The following is a 14,259-nucleotide window of genomic DNA, read 5'->3' on the forward strand; positions in this document are numbered from 1 at the left end:
GGTCTCTGTCACGACTACGCAACTCTGGCTCTGTAGCACGAAGGCAGCCGCAGACGGTACATAAACAATCGCGTCCAGGCAGGGGGCTGGGTTTGCTGACTGAGCCCTGGTTCGCCCACCCTCCAGAAGACACAGGCTGTGCTGAGGATCATGGAAGACGAGGCTTCCCTCAACTAACAAGAGTATTTGTGGTTCTCTAAAGAATCAAATTAAGTCTGATTTCCCAAGTCACACAGCAAATAAAGTACAAGGTGGGTAATTATAAATGAATCCCAGCCTAAGAGCACAAGTGTTCTAAAAACTCATGCCTGAGCAAAGGAATGCACTTAATTTTTCTATTAAAAACACTTTGAAATGAGAAGCAAGCATGATGGGAACATGGCCACTACCCAGAACCTCTCACCTATGCCTGACATTTCCAATTTGCGCTGGTTTAAGAGACACTGGCCTTTTCCAAAAGCCAGAAGCCCTCCCTTCGCGATCTATGAATCAACAGAATGATTCCACATGTGACCCTTTGACTCCTGAGGGGGCACAATGTGGCGCTCCAAGCTGAGGCTTTCTCCGGCACATTTGCTGGTGGGTGGACGAGATTCTCTCCATCCCCAGCACAGTGGTGGGCTTGTTCAGACTCAGACGACTGGCCAAGAGCCCCAACCCGCCTGGACAATAGGAACATTCAACAAGTTATAAGTTTGAGGCTCAACTCATTTGTCTTTTACACAACCACATTTTTTTCCATAAGGGGAAAACTTAGCTATGACCTGGGTCTTCCTATAAGCATGCTATTTACAAAGTGGCACCAGAAAGTCAAAATGTGTGCCCTGCTCCAACCAAAAGATTTGAAACTGAAGACTCTTTGGCAGTTAATTACCTAATTTGAGAAAAGCGGTCACATATTTTCCCCCCACGGTTCCATCTAATTTTAGTCGATACCTATTCCTGTCCCTACTCATTGTTGGACCCCGTCCCTTCTAGAACTTGTCCACCCCCTATTTCTATTTGTGAGGATAGTCTAGTCCATCCAAAGCCCAAACTCCAGGTGCTGCTAAATTTTTGCCCCTGTCTCATCCGATCACACTAGTCCTGCCGCACTGCCATCTTGGACACACAAGGCCCTGTGATGCGGTGACCAGCCCCCTCCCCGCCCCCAGCCACTGTTAAGTAACGTCTTTCTTTCTCTCTCTCTCTGGAAGCTTTGCAGATTAGGAGCTGTTTGGGTCCCAACACTTTCGAGATTGACCTCTCTGCTGGATAAAACAAAGTAACCGGTGGATGCAGATGTCACGGACTTCACTCTTTGCAAAATTTCTAAAACAGGATCTAACTTTTGACCTGAATAAGAGAACACTGTTCCTATAAGCCACGATTCCTCTGGCAGATGGAGAGCTAAAAGTTTAAAGATGAAAGGGTGAGGAGTAAAGTTCTGCACACCAAGTGAACAATTCTCTGATTGACTCTAGCTCCGGGTAACAGGCTTTTCGGGCGCACGAAGCTTAGACAGAGCCAAAGGTCAGCAAGCTTCGGCGGCCAATGCTATTTTGCCCATGACCCACGCCGGGAGAATCAGGCTCTAAGCCATGATAAAACCATTACCTGGAGAAAATCAAGCCCTGGGGGCATTTATGAGATTGAGGGATCTGAGAGAAGAGTGATTATGGCCCTGGAGAAACCGTATTTTAAATAGGATTTCACTTGAGGGAGACAACCTAGAGCAAGTAGCTCACTGAATGTCACGGACCTTCTAAAGGCAGTGAGAAAATCAGATCCCATGAGGAACCGACATCTGGACTGAAGAACGATGCGTGGAGAAGGCCTTGTCCATCCACACTGCAAGGATCATCTCTTCTGTGGAACAGACCTTAACCTATGATGTTGGTACGAACCCTTCTGACCAAGCCTCAGTTGAAAAACAAATCATCTGATATTTGTTCGGGTCGGTTCTCCCCCCTTGTTAAGGAACAGATGGGCAGACTCTGAAGGAACACTTAGTATCTCGGTTTCTGACCTTGGATAGGAGATACTCAGGGAACCACTAACTTGAACATCTGTATCATTTCTTGTGATAGTCGCATCCAAAAAACAAAAAGGTCACTTTTTATTTAGAGTCCAATAGGGACCTAGAATTTCAGACGTGTAACAAGGAAAATATATCCAAGACCAGTGAAGAAACTGCAGAGATAGTTTCCATACTTGTAAGTGTGGAACATGGGGAAGAAAACCCAAGTAGGAAAGAAAAAATAGGAAAACAGAATAGAAACAGTCCATTAAAATCCTTTCCACAAATGCTCTCCCTTTAAGATCTGAAAACATTTGAAAATATCTGGCAGGTCCAAACCGAAGTTGCAACAGCATGAAAATTAAGCAACCCTTACGATTCACATGATTTCAACAAGTTTTTGTTCTCAAGAAAATGTCAAGTCTTCCCTCGTACTCAGTTTTACCATAAGCCTACGTGAAAATCTGGCTTTTGTTCACATGTAACAGACCTAGAGTGCCTGTCACCTATTCTTTTGTTGTGCATAAAGATGTGAGGACGTTGCCCTCTGCTTCCCACTGGTGGGGACATCACACAGGGGCACACACACCGATGGCTTTCGCTGTCAGCAGAGTGCACTTGACACATTGGAATTGGACGAATTTACCAGAGCAGGCATTTAACTCCGTGTGTGCTGGTAAGGAAGCTGGCCATAGATACTGTTCAGAGGGGGGAAAGTCAGTCTGCGGAAATACATGGTTAATATGAGCCCGTTTTGGTTAAAAGCACCTAAAAAAGCCATTCTGTGTGTCTTCATGGTGTGTGCACGGCTTTGTGCAGAGACAAAGGTTACCCCCTGGGGAATGCAGGCCTGCTTTTACTACCTACGCTCTCAATAGGGCTACGTTCGTTAGATTTTTATTTTTATTCTTATTTTTTAAAATAGTCATTTATTTTTTGGGAGAGGACAAGTGGGGGAGAGGAGACAGAGGGGGATCTGAAGCGGGGTCTGTGCTGACAGGCTGAAAGCAGCGAGCCTGACGCGGGGCTCGAACTCACAAACCCTGAGATCGTGACCCGAACCGACGTCGGACGCTCAACCGACTGAGCCACCCAGGCGCCCCAGTCATTTCTCAAACAACGAGTGCGAGTTTCTTTTGTAACGAAGCACAGAAATAAATGCACTGGTGTTCTACTTTAGAGTTGACAAAAAGCTCGGGGAGACACCTGTCTGCTCCCTCCGCCCTGATCCAACGCCAACCGAGAATGCCCACGGCCTCACCTCGGCACTCCACGTTGGGGTCTCCCCAGAAGAGCTCCTGGCACTCGCTGCAGGTGCGGCCTCCGAACCCGGGCATGCACTGGCACTGCCCCGTGAACTGCGGCCAGAAAACACACCTCGGTCACACGGGCTGCCGGGCGGGAGGCAGCGTGTGTTTTCTTCTTTGGCTGCCGGTTAGGGCAGGTGGGACTGGACTGTTAGCCTGAAAAGACCCCTACATCCTGACGGGAGAAGCGAATCTCACTTCTCTCCTGGGTGCTCGGGCCCCCATGCCAGCGTCTCCTCCCTGCTGTTCTGTACCACGGGCTGGAAAGGCCCAGAGCACGTTAGGCTTTATTTACAGGTTTCTTCACAAACCGCTAAAGACCTAGGCCACCCTGAGAGAGTCACCTGCCGCGGGGAGCCCTTCATTCTCAGGGTGCATCAGGAAACAACAGCACCTTTTGCAGTGCCGGAAACAGCTACTGGCTTCCTTTCAGGTGGGACAGCTAAGAAAAGGGTCTGATTTAGCAGCCTGGTATGGAGGAGATATAGCACACCCTTGTCCGTGCTCATGGGGGTCCACACCACAGCGGGGGCCCTGGACTGAAAGGTCATCCCCGACGAGCCACCAAGTGAGAGCTGATATTCAGTCTGCGCTGTGTTTGCCAAGCCGTGTGCTCCGAGGTGAGGCTGCGAGCGTGAGGAGGGGGTGCCCTTCTCTAACTGGGGCCAAGCCACCCGACGGGCAGGACTCCTACAGGTGAGACCCTTTCCTTCTGCCATGACAGCCTCACCCCCGGCCACAGTGCCTCACCTCATTGCAAGATGGCCCAAAGGAATGAGCAGGATCACAGCTGCACGGGTCACACCCGGTCCCGCTGGCCAGCTGCCAGGTGTTGGGCGCACAGCGGTCACAGTTCTGCCCGACCACATTAGGAAGACATGAGCACTGACCAGTGGTTTTGTCACACTGGCAGTCAGAGCCGTTGCAGTGGTCCTGCACGGTGCCCAGGTAATTGCAGACACATTCTGTAAAGGAACAGCGGGATCAGATTTACTCACATGCATCAAGTTCCTAAAATTCACAAAACACCCAGTGCGATGCAAAAGTTCGCTACCTTCTCATGGCTAAGATTTTCCCTCTCCAGATTTTGGCCTGGAGATGCAAACAAGTAAGGAAAGGAATGGAGGGATTAAAAACAAAAAAACAAAACCAAAAAAACCCCCCAAACACTAAAACTGCTGTCCTTTCGCAGTTCTTATGACGCAGACCTTTCCGACATATTCCAGGTGAATGGGCACCATGACACATTTTGCCTAACAGCATTTCTGAAATACTCAGACTTAACAAGCTGCTGGCAAATCATTTGAAAATTGAGGATTTAACTGGAAATAACAAGAAGTCTGCTGTGGGACTTGAGATATCTAGTGATTTCAAATTCTTGGCAGGGAGCAGTGGTAATGAACGTGTCAGACAAAGCAGGTAGAAGCCCTCTAAGCTGGTGGGGGAATCCAGTCCCGGTGGCCCTCGACATTCCACGCATGTTGGCGTCTACACTATGGGGCCCCGGGCTGTGCAGCAGCAGCAGAGGAAGAAATGCTGGCTGATTCCTGATAAGAGAGGAAGGAGATGTTCTGGAGACACTTCAGAGATGTCCCTTCCTTCCCCTTAAGCGGGAAGGCTCTCCCCATCAGTGACACGAGGAAAGGTACGGACCCCGGTAGGTATTTAGGACCTAGGAGCCCCAGCCCATCGGCAAGTTCACGGGCAGAATATAAAATCAATACACTCTACTGGGTGGCACTTATTGTGGTGACACAGCTACACAGTTTTCTTTCCGGTTCCCTCCCTCAGGCACTGAGTTACATCTTGGGACTTCAGTCTTGCCAGAAAATGAGGATGTTAAAAAAAAAAAAAGTCAATCTCATCTTTCTTTTGTCAGAGGAAAAACTCTAAAAGGGTTTTCCCAAACGAAACAAACACCTCAAGATGTCATTATCCCCCGATGACGAAGAAGAAGGCAGAAGTCCTTCTAAGCGGGCAAGATGAATCCGTATCTTACTTCGACAGTCCTGGCGGAGTGCGTCCCCATAGTACCCGAGTCGGCAGAGCTGGCACTGGTCCCCTTCCGTGTGGTACAGGCACTTAAGGCACCTTCCGGTCTCCCTGTCACAGGCTTCCGGGTCTGTCGTGTCAATGTTGCCATGACACTCGCAAGGCTGACAGGAGCCCCCCACGTCCGAGGGATTGCCAAAGAAGCCTGAGGCACAGTCATCACATCTGGAGCCTGGTGACCAAGCACAACCCCTTCAGCTTGCTGACTGAAAAGTCCAGCCACCCCCCACCCCGCCGACATCCCTGCACCCCCCCAGGCAGTGCTATGTTCCTCCCAGAGCCTGGGATGACCCCGTCTTTAGGAGGGACAAGATGCCAGGGGCAAGAAGAATTTTGTAGTCTGCAACATGGCGGCACCCTGGCTCAGAGGCCACAGCGGGGACATGGCCAGCTGCAAGAGTTGTAACAGGACATTTCAGCTTCTCATTCCATAGGTGGAGCCGATTCGGAGCTAAATCACCACCTAACAGCCTAAAGCTTCACTGATCTTAGCTCCTAATGCAAACATTACGTTAACGGAAAAAAATCACCGCTCCTGTGTGAGCAACCTGCAAAATGGGGTGCCTCATGATGACAGATTTCCCTAAGAAATCCTGAAATCCTGACACGTGTGCCAATGTTTCTCCGCTAAGAATAAGGGTAACTAGTATCTGAAACCGTGGCATCAAGGGTGAAATGAAAGGGAGCTTATTTTCACAAGGAACTGTCCTCCTTGAGTGTTGACAAATCATGGTGAGTATAATAAACCACAAAGAACACATCTAGCTTTGACCAATTCCATTATCTGGGGGCCATCTGGGGATGGCAATTGTCTTCCTTCCGCCCACTGTTTGGCCACTTCACCACTACCTTGAGACCCTTCTGCCAGGACCTGGATAAGGGAGTGGAAAAGTAAAATGGAAGATAATCTTCCTACTGCTTAGTAAGGGAAAACTATTCCGAGGGATTCACTCATGGATTTAAGTGAACTTGCTATCCTGTTTTGTATTATAACATCATCACGGAGACTCGAGAATTCTCTTCTCCACATGCCCAACAGGAAAAGAGCATCTTTTGTGTTTCACCTTCCCTTCAGGTGTAACTAAGGATCGTAAAAATGAAACTCAATTGGTTCCCTCTTCATCTTTTTTCTTTACCAACAACCAGACTCATAAATATGACACATCCTTTCCTCCAAAAGTCTGTACCTTACTTACCAACATATCCGGGATTACAGACACAGGCAAGCTGTAAAGTAACAGGATCTTGATAGCAGCTATTGGCGAACTGGCGTCCACTGTCGGGACCATCTGGGCAAGGACAAGGGCGGCAGTGATCTCCTGACCCAATGATGGGATCGCCATAGTAACCGGCCAAGCACCTGCATCAGTCGCAGAGGAGAGAGGGCCATGAATCACAGTTGTAAGAAACCTGTTACAAGAAGGAGTCTTAGAAACTGTGTTCTCTGCTTGGGGAACGTTCACTCCCCATTCCTCATGTTTTGACTTGGAGAACTTTCCATTAGGGCGCTGGTTCTCCAACGGTAACACCAATCAGGATCCCTTGGAGGGCTTGCTAAAACGGTTTGCTAGCTCATCCCTTCATTTCTAACTCAGTAAGTTCCACGTGATGCTGATGCTGCTGGTCTCGGGATAACACCTGCAGGGTCACTGCAGTAGGACCCTAACTCACTTCCCCTTCTCCCCCGCCCCCAGAAGAAGAGATACATCTCCTCACGTGACCCTATTGTCCTACCAGCTGCCTGACTTCCAGAGCATTCTGCCTTGCATTAAAGGGTCTGGAGAAGGGGGTGGGTGCAGGGTGGGAAGACAGCATGTGATCGTCTGTCGATGCCCCGGAGGTGTGAGGAATCAGTTAGCAAGCCCATGGTGGAATGTTCTGCAATCCAGCCTTTACCAGTAACAAAGCTGATAAGGATGCGCTCCAGCAGCAGGACTCTTGAGCCTTCCAGGTGGTTTCTTTTTTTTTTTTTTTTTTTTTTTCAGTTTAAAAAAAAAATTTTTTTAACATTTATTCATTTTTGAGAGACAGAGAGCACAAGTGGGGGAGTGGGAGAGGGACAGGGAGACACAGAATCCAAAGCAGGTTCCAAGCTTTGAGCTGTCAGCACAGAGCCCGATGCAGGGCTCGAGCTCACAAACTGCAAGATCATCACCTGAGCTGAACTCGGACGCTTAACCGACTGAGCCACCCAGGCGCCCCTGTCAGGTGGTTTCAAACAAGAGATGCACAAGGGATGTCATTTATCAACTCCCAACTCCTCTCCTTACAGATCAGGAATCCATGGAGCTTAAATGACTCGCAAGGCCTACACAGCCAGTTACTGATAAGCCAGGATCTGAATTCAGCCTCCTGACTTGTCTGAAGCAAGAATTCTTCTATGTGATGCTGCTTCTCTACATGAGTGATTAATTGGGTTACTTTTTCACTTCCTGTAACGTAAAAGGTTGAAGGGACTTTGGAGATCATCTAACCCAACCTGGTTATGGTACTTGCCGACGGCAGGACACTCAGAGAGGTGAGCTAACTCCCCCAGGGTCATGGAGCAGGTTAGAAGCAGAGCTGAGCCTGGAACTCAGGTCTAAACATTGCCAATTCATTTTGTTTTCCATGGCTTGTTTTTGTTTTGCTCTTTTCCTTTTGAGACAGAATTTTTTTTTTTTTTAATGGGGCAGAGGGAGGGAGATGAGGAAATAGAAGGCAAAGCTGTTTAGTGGAAATTAACCTTCTATTTAATTAGACACAGACACGATACAAGAACATGTTCCCAGATTATGTGCTGGGAAAGTCAGCAGAGGTGAAGCAATTTTGCATGACAGGCTCTGAAAAAGTTTTCTATGAGGCTTTTCTAGGTGAAATACATCCAACTACCTCATGATAGAAACTGAGTGTTCATTTCCTGCCTCTCCCACCACTTCCCCCCTTGGGAGTGAGCTGAACCAAGGGCTACTTCTTAAATTCACAGGATTGAAACTCTGATCTTCTTGGAATGAAGAAAAGAGAAAAGAGAAAAGCAAAGAAAAAAGAAAGATGAGAAGTTGGTTTACAGAATCCCAGATATTTTAATAAAGCTTTGTCATCCAAACGCAGGGCTAAAAATTTTCCCCCTCCCACACCCTCATTTTCCTAAAAGAAACAAAACGCTTTACAAATAAAACCCAAAACAGTCCCAAATATCAAGTAGGCTCTTCTCACAGATGCTCGTCCCACTTTATTGCCCAGCATGCTGGATTTCACACCCGCAGGGCGGGTAACCACCTGTGTTCCCCGCCCCACTCTCTTGTCCTTTTTAAAGTTTTTTTTTTTTTAGTTTTTAAAAATGTTTTTTTTTTATTTTTGAGACAGAGAGAGACAGAGCATGAGCAGGGGAGGGGCAGAGAGAGAGGGAGACACAGAATGTGAAGCAGGCTCCAGGCTCTGAGCTGTCAGCACAGAGCCTGATGCAGGGCTCGAACTCATGGACCGTGAGATCATGACCTGAGCCGAAGTCAGACGCTTAACCAACTGAGCCACCCAGGCTCCCCTTTAAAGTTTATTTTTGAGTGACAAAGAGAGAGAGAGAGAGCGCAGGAGAGGGCAGAGAGAAGGAGAGAAAGAATCCTAAGCAGGCTCCGCACTGTCAGCATAGAGCCTAAGGCAGGGCTTGATCCCACAAACCCCAAGATCATTACCTGAGCTGAAATCAAGTCAGACACTTAGCTGACTTATCCACCCAGGCCCCCCCTTGTCCTTTTGAATCTAAGTTTCTCATCTGTCGGTCTTTCTCAAACTTATTCTCCATCTTCCAAAGAACAAGAATGCAAAAAACTTAATGCAAAAAACCGACACCATCAATATATTAATTTCTTCCTTTCAAGACTTGTATAACTGTCTCCTTGTTATCTTCTTACAAGGCACTTTTGTACTTGGAAGGAGTAACTTTTATTTGAAGGAGTAGTTTACCGGAACCTCCAAATTCTTGACTACCAACTACTCTAGCACAGAGCCGGGAACCGTGTATTTGCTTCCAGGCACGTCTTTCCGCCATAAGTCAATCACGTATTCACTTTCCATGGACAATTTCTCTCTCATCCGATGAGCAATTTTCCCACTGACTGAAGCATTTGTTGCTATTTTAAAAACAAAAGTCCCAGATAGTGTGGATGGACGTTAAAAGACAGAAAATCTATTGGGGTAAAAGGTGAAGACTATTTACTCCAGAAAAATCAGGTTCTCATAGCACATCTGCCTTTATTTAGTGATGAACAGTGTAAACCAGCATGTGATTTTTCCACGTGGATTACTTCGCATCTACCGAGCTTGGCTGTACCGTTAGTAGGGGTACTTTCTAGGTAGGTCCTCTTTTACTATACCCAGTGGGGTATGCTTTAGAGTCATAAAAATTACTCAATTCATTTGCTACCTGGAGAACAGGTATACTGATGCACATTTTCTACAGTCTCCCAGAACCTCTAGCTGCATAATGTGTTTCAAACCAAAAAGCTGTCTAAAATTTGATTAATTCTATTCGGATTTGGTTTCTACCTTGACCCAATTTAGGCATTAACATTTCAGAATTCGGGTCCTGGGCAAGAATCTGCTGAGACAGGATTTCCGTCCAGGTCTGTGCTGACCTCTAGGATGGCACCCCAGGAGGGCAGCTCACGATGGTTTTGTTCTCTGCTGCCTCTGCAGTGCCAGCGCAATGCCCAGCGCATAGAAGGAATCAACTACGGGCTAGCTAAAGGACTGAGTTCCTAGGAAATACTGAGGTGGTCAGAAATGAAACCTTCTGGAGTCTGCCGGAGCTTTTGCCTGGTGTTGGTCTAAGATACTGTTTGCTCAGCCAAAAATGATCTCATTCTCTTCGCTTTCAAGAGGCCGGGAACCCTACGCCCCAGCAATTGCACTACTAGGTATTTATCCAAAGGGTGCAAAAATGCTGATTTGAAGGGGCACATGCACCCCAATGTTTACAGCAGCGTATGGACAATAGCCAAAGTATGGAAACGGCACAAATGTCTATCAACTGACGAATGGATAAAGATGTGGTACTTATATACAATGGAATACTAGTTGGCCATCAAAAAGAATGAAATCTTGCCATTCGCAATAATGTGGATGGATCTACAGTGTCGAAATAAGTTAGTCAGAGAAAAATAAACATATGCTTTCACTCAAATGTGGAATTTAAGAAACACAACAGGTGAACGTATGGGAAGTGAAGCAAAACTAAGATAAAAACAGAGGGAGACAAACCATAAGAGACTCTTGAATACAGAGAACAAAGTGAAGGCTGCTGGAAGGGAGGTCGATAGGGGTATAGGCTAAACAGGTGATGTGTATTGAGGAAGGCACTTGTTGGGATGAGCACAGGGTGTTATATGTCAGTGATGAACCACTAAATTTCATTCCTGAAATCATTATTATACTACGTTAACTAACTTGGTTAAAAAAAAACTGGATTTGGGGTGCCTGGGTTCCAGCCCTGTGTCGGGCTCTGTGCTTGCTCTCTCTCTCAAAAATGAACATTAAAAAACTTTTTTTAATAAAAATAAAAAAGGGGATTTTGTGAAGTTTTGGATTACTAAAAATCTGCTGAGTTGATCACTCCAAAAATGCTCATGCAGCAATAATCTTATATGTACATCCAGCAGTGGTTATAATCTCTGATGATGACACAATAAAACCTTTTTGTGATTTGCATCGTAAGATAATGTGAAATGTTAGACCTTCACGTTTACTCTTTTCTGGTTATACGTGTTCTAGACATCTATACTCCTCTAGAGATATTAAAAATTTAAATTAAAAAAAAAAAGGGGCGCCTGGGTGGCTCAGTCGGTTAAGCGTCCGACTTCAGCTCAGGTCACGATCTCGTGGTCCATGAGTTCAAGCCCCGCATCAGGCTCTGTGCTGACGGCTCAGAGCCTGGAGCCTGTTTCGGATTCTGTGTCTCCCTCTGTCTCTGACCCTCCCCCATTCATGCTCTGTCTCTGTCTCAAAAATAAATAAACATTAAAAAAAAAAAAAACTAAAAAAAGAGGCGGTGAGCACGTACCTTTCACAGTTGTGCCCCGTGGTGTAGTCCTGGCAGCCCAAGCACGCCCCGGTGGCAGAGTCACAGTCGTCGGCGTGGCCGTTACACTGGCAGGGCTGGCAGCTGGGGAAGCCCCAGTAGCCAGGCAAGCACCGGTCACACTGCCGAGCATACACCCCCTGGAAGCAGTGGCACTGGCCAGTGATGGGGTCGCAGAAAGCGTTGACGGACCCTTGCAGGTGGCACTCACAAGCTGAAGGAACAGGCGAGGGTGGAACCGCCTTGAGAAACTCCTTAAATGCAAACACACCCCCAAACAGAAGCACCCCCGTGCCCGGTTCAGAACGCTCATGACTCAGGCGATGGGTTTTGCGGAGGGAAGCCCTGCCTTCCAAAGCCACAAAGCCCAGCTCGGTATTTCCCAGGTCATCTCAACGGATACGTGACAATTCTGATTAACGTACGTTTGCAGCCACTGGGGCCAAAGCCGAAGGTGCCCGGGGCGCATCTGTCGCAGGTTCTTCCAACCACGTTGGGCCGGCACTGGCACTGGCCTCCATTGGGATCGCAGACGGAACTTAAGGAGCCCTGGGGGTCACATTCACAAGCTGCAGGGAAGAGAGAGGTCAGAACCTGAGACACGGAGCAGCCGACCCCAGGAGAGAGAGAGGAGCGTGGCATGGGGCGCCTGGGTGGCTCAGTCGGTTGAGCGTCCGACTTCGGCTCAGGTCATGATCTCGTGTTATGTGAGTTCGAGCCTGACGTCGGGCTCTGTGCTGATGGCTCAGAGCCTGGAGCCTGCTTTGGGTTCTGTGTCTCCCTCTCTCTCTGCCCTCCGCCCCTCCCCACACACTCTCTCAAAAATGAATAAAGATTTTAAAACATTATATATATATAAAAAAAAGCAATGCATGTAGCCAGTCACACTGGCTGTGAACTGGACCACCCCTTTCCTTGGGCTTGCCCTGATCCTTCCCCTTCACCACCTTGGCTTATTCAGAATTCCCATTTCAAACAATGTCATCCCTATGATGAGCAGGCAGGAACCAACAGGAGATGGAGTTGGCAGATAAAAGCAGTTTTTCTCGGAAGGAGGGGAAGGAGGTCATTAAGGTTTTTCTCCCCTTGCCTTCAAAGGTCAAATAAGCACAGGACTGTAGACAAAAGCCAGTGACCTTTGGGAGCGGTATGACCTTTCAGGGAGAAAAGCAAACTTCAGTAGTATGATGCTCCCTGATTCCATCCCAAGTCCCCACCTGCCTACAGAAATGCAGTGTCCTCATGGCTTTGCCCCTCGTCACCGTGTGTATTTCCTGAATATCGATTGCATCTATCACTAAAATAGTGGTGCTCTATCATTGAAATATTCCTTTGGTTTTTTTTCTTTAAAGTTTGTTTATTTATTTTGAGAGACAGAGAGAGACACGGGAGGGGCAGAGAGAGCGGGAGAGAGAAAGAATCCCAAGCAGGCTCCACACCGTCAGCACAGAACCCGACGTGGGGCTCGAACTCACAAACCAGGAGACCCTAACCTGTGCCGAAACCAAGGGTCGGATGCTCAACCGACTGAGCCACCCAGGTGCCCCATCACTAAAATATTCTCCAAAAAAAAAAAAAAAAAAGGAAAGAAAAAGAGAAAAGACAAATCACAGTTGAGACACTACTTCCTTTGTGCTTGCCACCTGCTTGCCACAGAACTAGAGGGCATGCCTTCCAACACACCTCGCGGTGCCAAGTACTCCTAGCTGTCAAGAAAGAGGGGTTGGGGATACCTACCCAGGCCTGTCTGGTGTAACAGGGCAGAAATGCTGAAGATTATGTTTCTGCACACGTCGGTCATTGGTGTTTTCACAACGCTTCTGCTGTTCTCCAGACATCTGTATCTCTGAAAGGTTTCCCAGGCACTGTTGGTGACCAACCCATCCCCTGATCCTCCCACAGTGAAGATATCCAGTGATTTACAAAACGGCATGAGAACAAGCTGCGGAGAAAGAGGAACAGCAGAGCGTTCTTACGGTGGTGTCTGTGTCGTCAACTGAAAAGAGCCAACACGTGAAAGCCCCAAATGCTTTGACTCCGGCAATGAAAACACTCAGATTCATTCAATACAGTAAATACCTCTTCACTCGTAAATAGTCTTGCCAGAAAAAAATTTAGAGATACCTTACAGAGCCTGATGGCTTTTGCAATGCCATTTTTAAGATACTTTTTATTTTCATCAACAATCAGCTTGAGTAAATCCTTTCCAGGCAGCAGAGTTTTTATTAAAATCAGGGGCGCCTGGGTGGCTCAGTTGGTTGAGCATCAGACTCTTGATTTCAGCTCAGGTCATGATCCCAGGATCGTGGGATCAAGACAGGAGCTGGACTCTGTGCTGGGCGTGGAGCCTAGTTAAGATTCATTCATTCACTCTCTCTCTCTTTCTCTCCCCGCACCCCCACTCCTCCTCCCCTGCTCGTGTGTGATCTTTCTCTCTCTCAAAAAAACAAACATAAAATAACATAAAGTAAAATAAATAAGCAAAGTGGCATTGGAAGCAAGAAAGAATGACTGTACCTAAGCTCTCCATGTTACCCCTCCATCAAATCCTCTGGGGGAATAGATGAACCCTCTCTGCCCAGCCTTTCCCCCATGACCTTCACGTCAGAAATGACCTTCCACTTACGGAGTCGATAAGCGTGTAGGGACTCTCCAGGTCGCTGTCAGAGGACGTGTACTGAGGCAGCTCTAACCTCACCGTGTAATTCACACCCTTCTCAAAGCACACGGGGCGCGGAAGGACGACATACCTGCCCCAAAACGGGAGGGAAAAATAACAACAGAAAGTCAGCTTTTAAGTGTCCAATCCATCAGTCCATCAGTCGAAGATCTACATAGATCCTTGC

The 14,259-nt window shown here is 47.5% G+C and overlaps 1 protein-coding gene across 1 annotated transcript in view; it reads right to left on the bottom strand.

Annotated features, from left to right (window-relative positions):
* LAMB1 (laminin subunit beta 1) overlaps window positions 1–14,259 on the bottom strand; it is a 74,419-nt gene that overhangs the window by 23,012 nt on the left and 37,148 nt on the right. The window contains exons 16-23 of the mRNA XM_058725387.1: window positions 14,040–14,163; window positions 13,151–13,355; window positions 11,839–11,982; window positions 11,396–11,627; window positions 6,555–6,718; window positions 5,306–5,530; window positions 4,057–4,271; window positions 3,261–3,357 (exon numbers count right to left, since the gene is read on the bottom strand). Coding sequence (XP_058581370.1) covers window positions 3,261–3,357; window positions 4,057–4,271; window positions 5,306–5,530; window positions 6,555–6,718; window positions 11,396–11,627; window positions 11,839–11,982; window positions 13,151–13,355; window positions 14,040–14,163 — 1,406 coding nt within the window. The remainder of the gene's footprint in view (window positions 1–3,260; window positions 3,358–4,056; window positions 4,272–5,305; window positions 5,531–6,554; window positions 6,719–11,395; window positions 11,628–11,838; window positions 11,983–13,150; window positions 13,356–14,039; window positions 14,164–14,259) is intronic.

Source organism: Neofelis nebulosa, chromosome 4 (assembly GCF_028018385.1).
Source record: "Neofelis nebulosa isolate mNeoNeb1 chromosome 4, mNeoNeb1.pri, whole genome shotgun sequence".
NCBI lineage: Eukaryota > Metazoa > Chordata > Mammalia > Carnivora > Felidae > Neofelis > Neofelis nebulosa.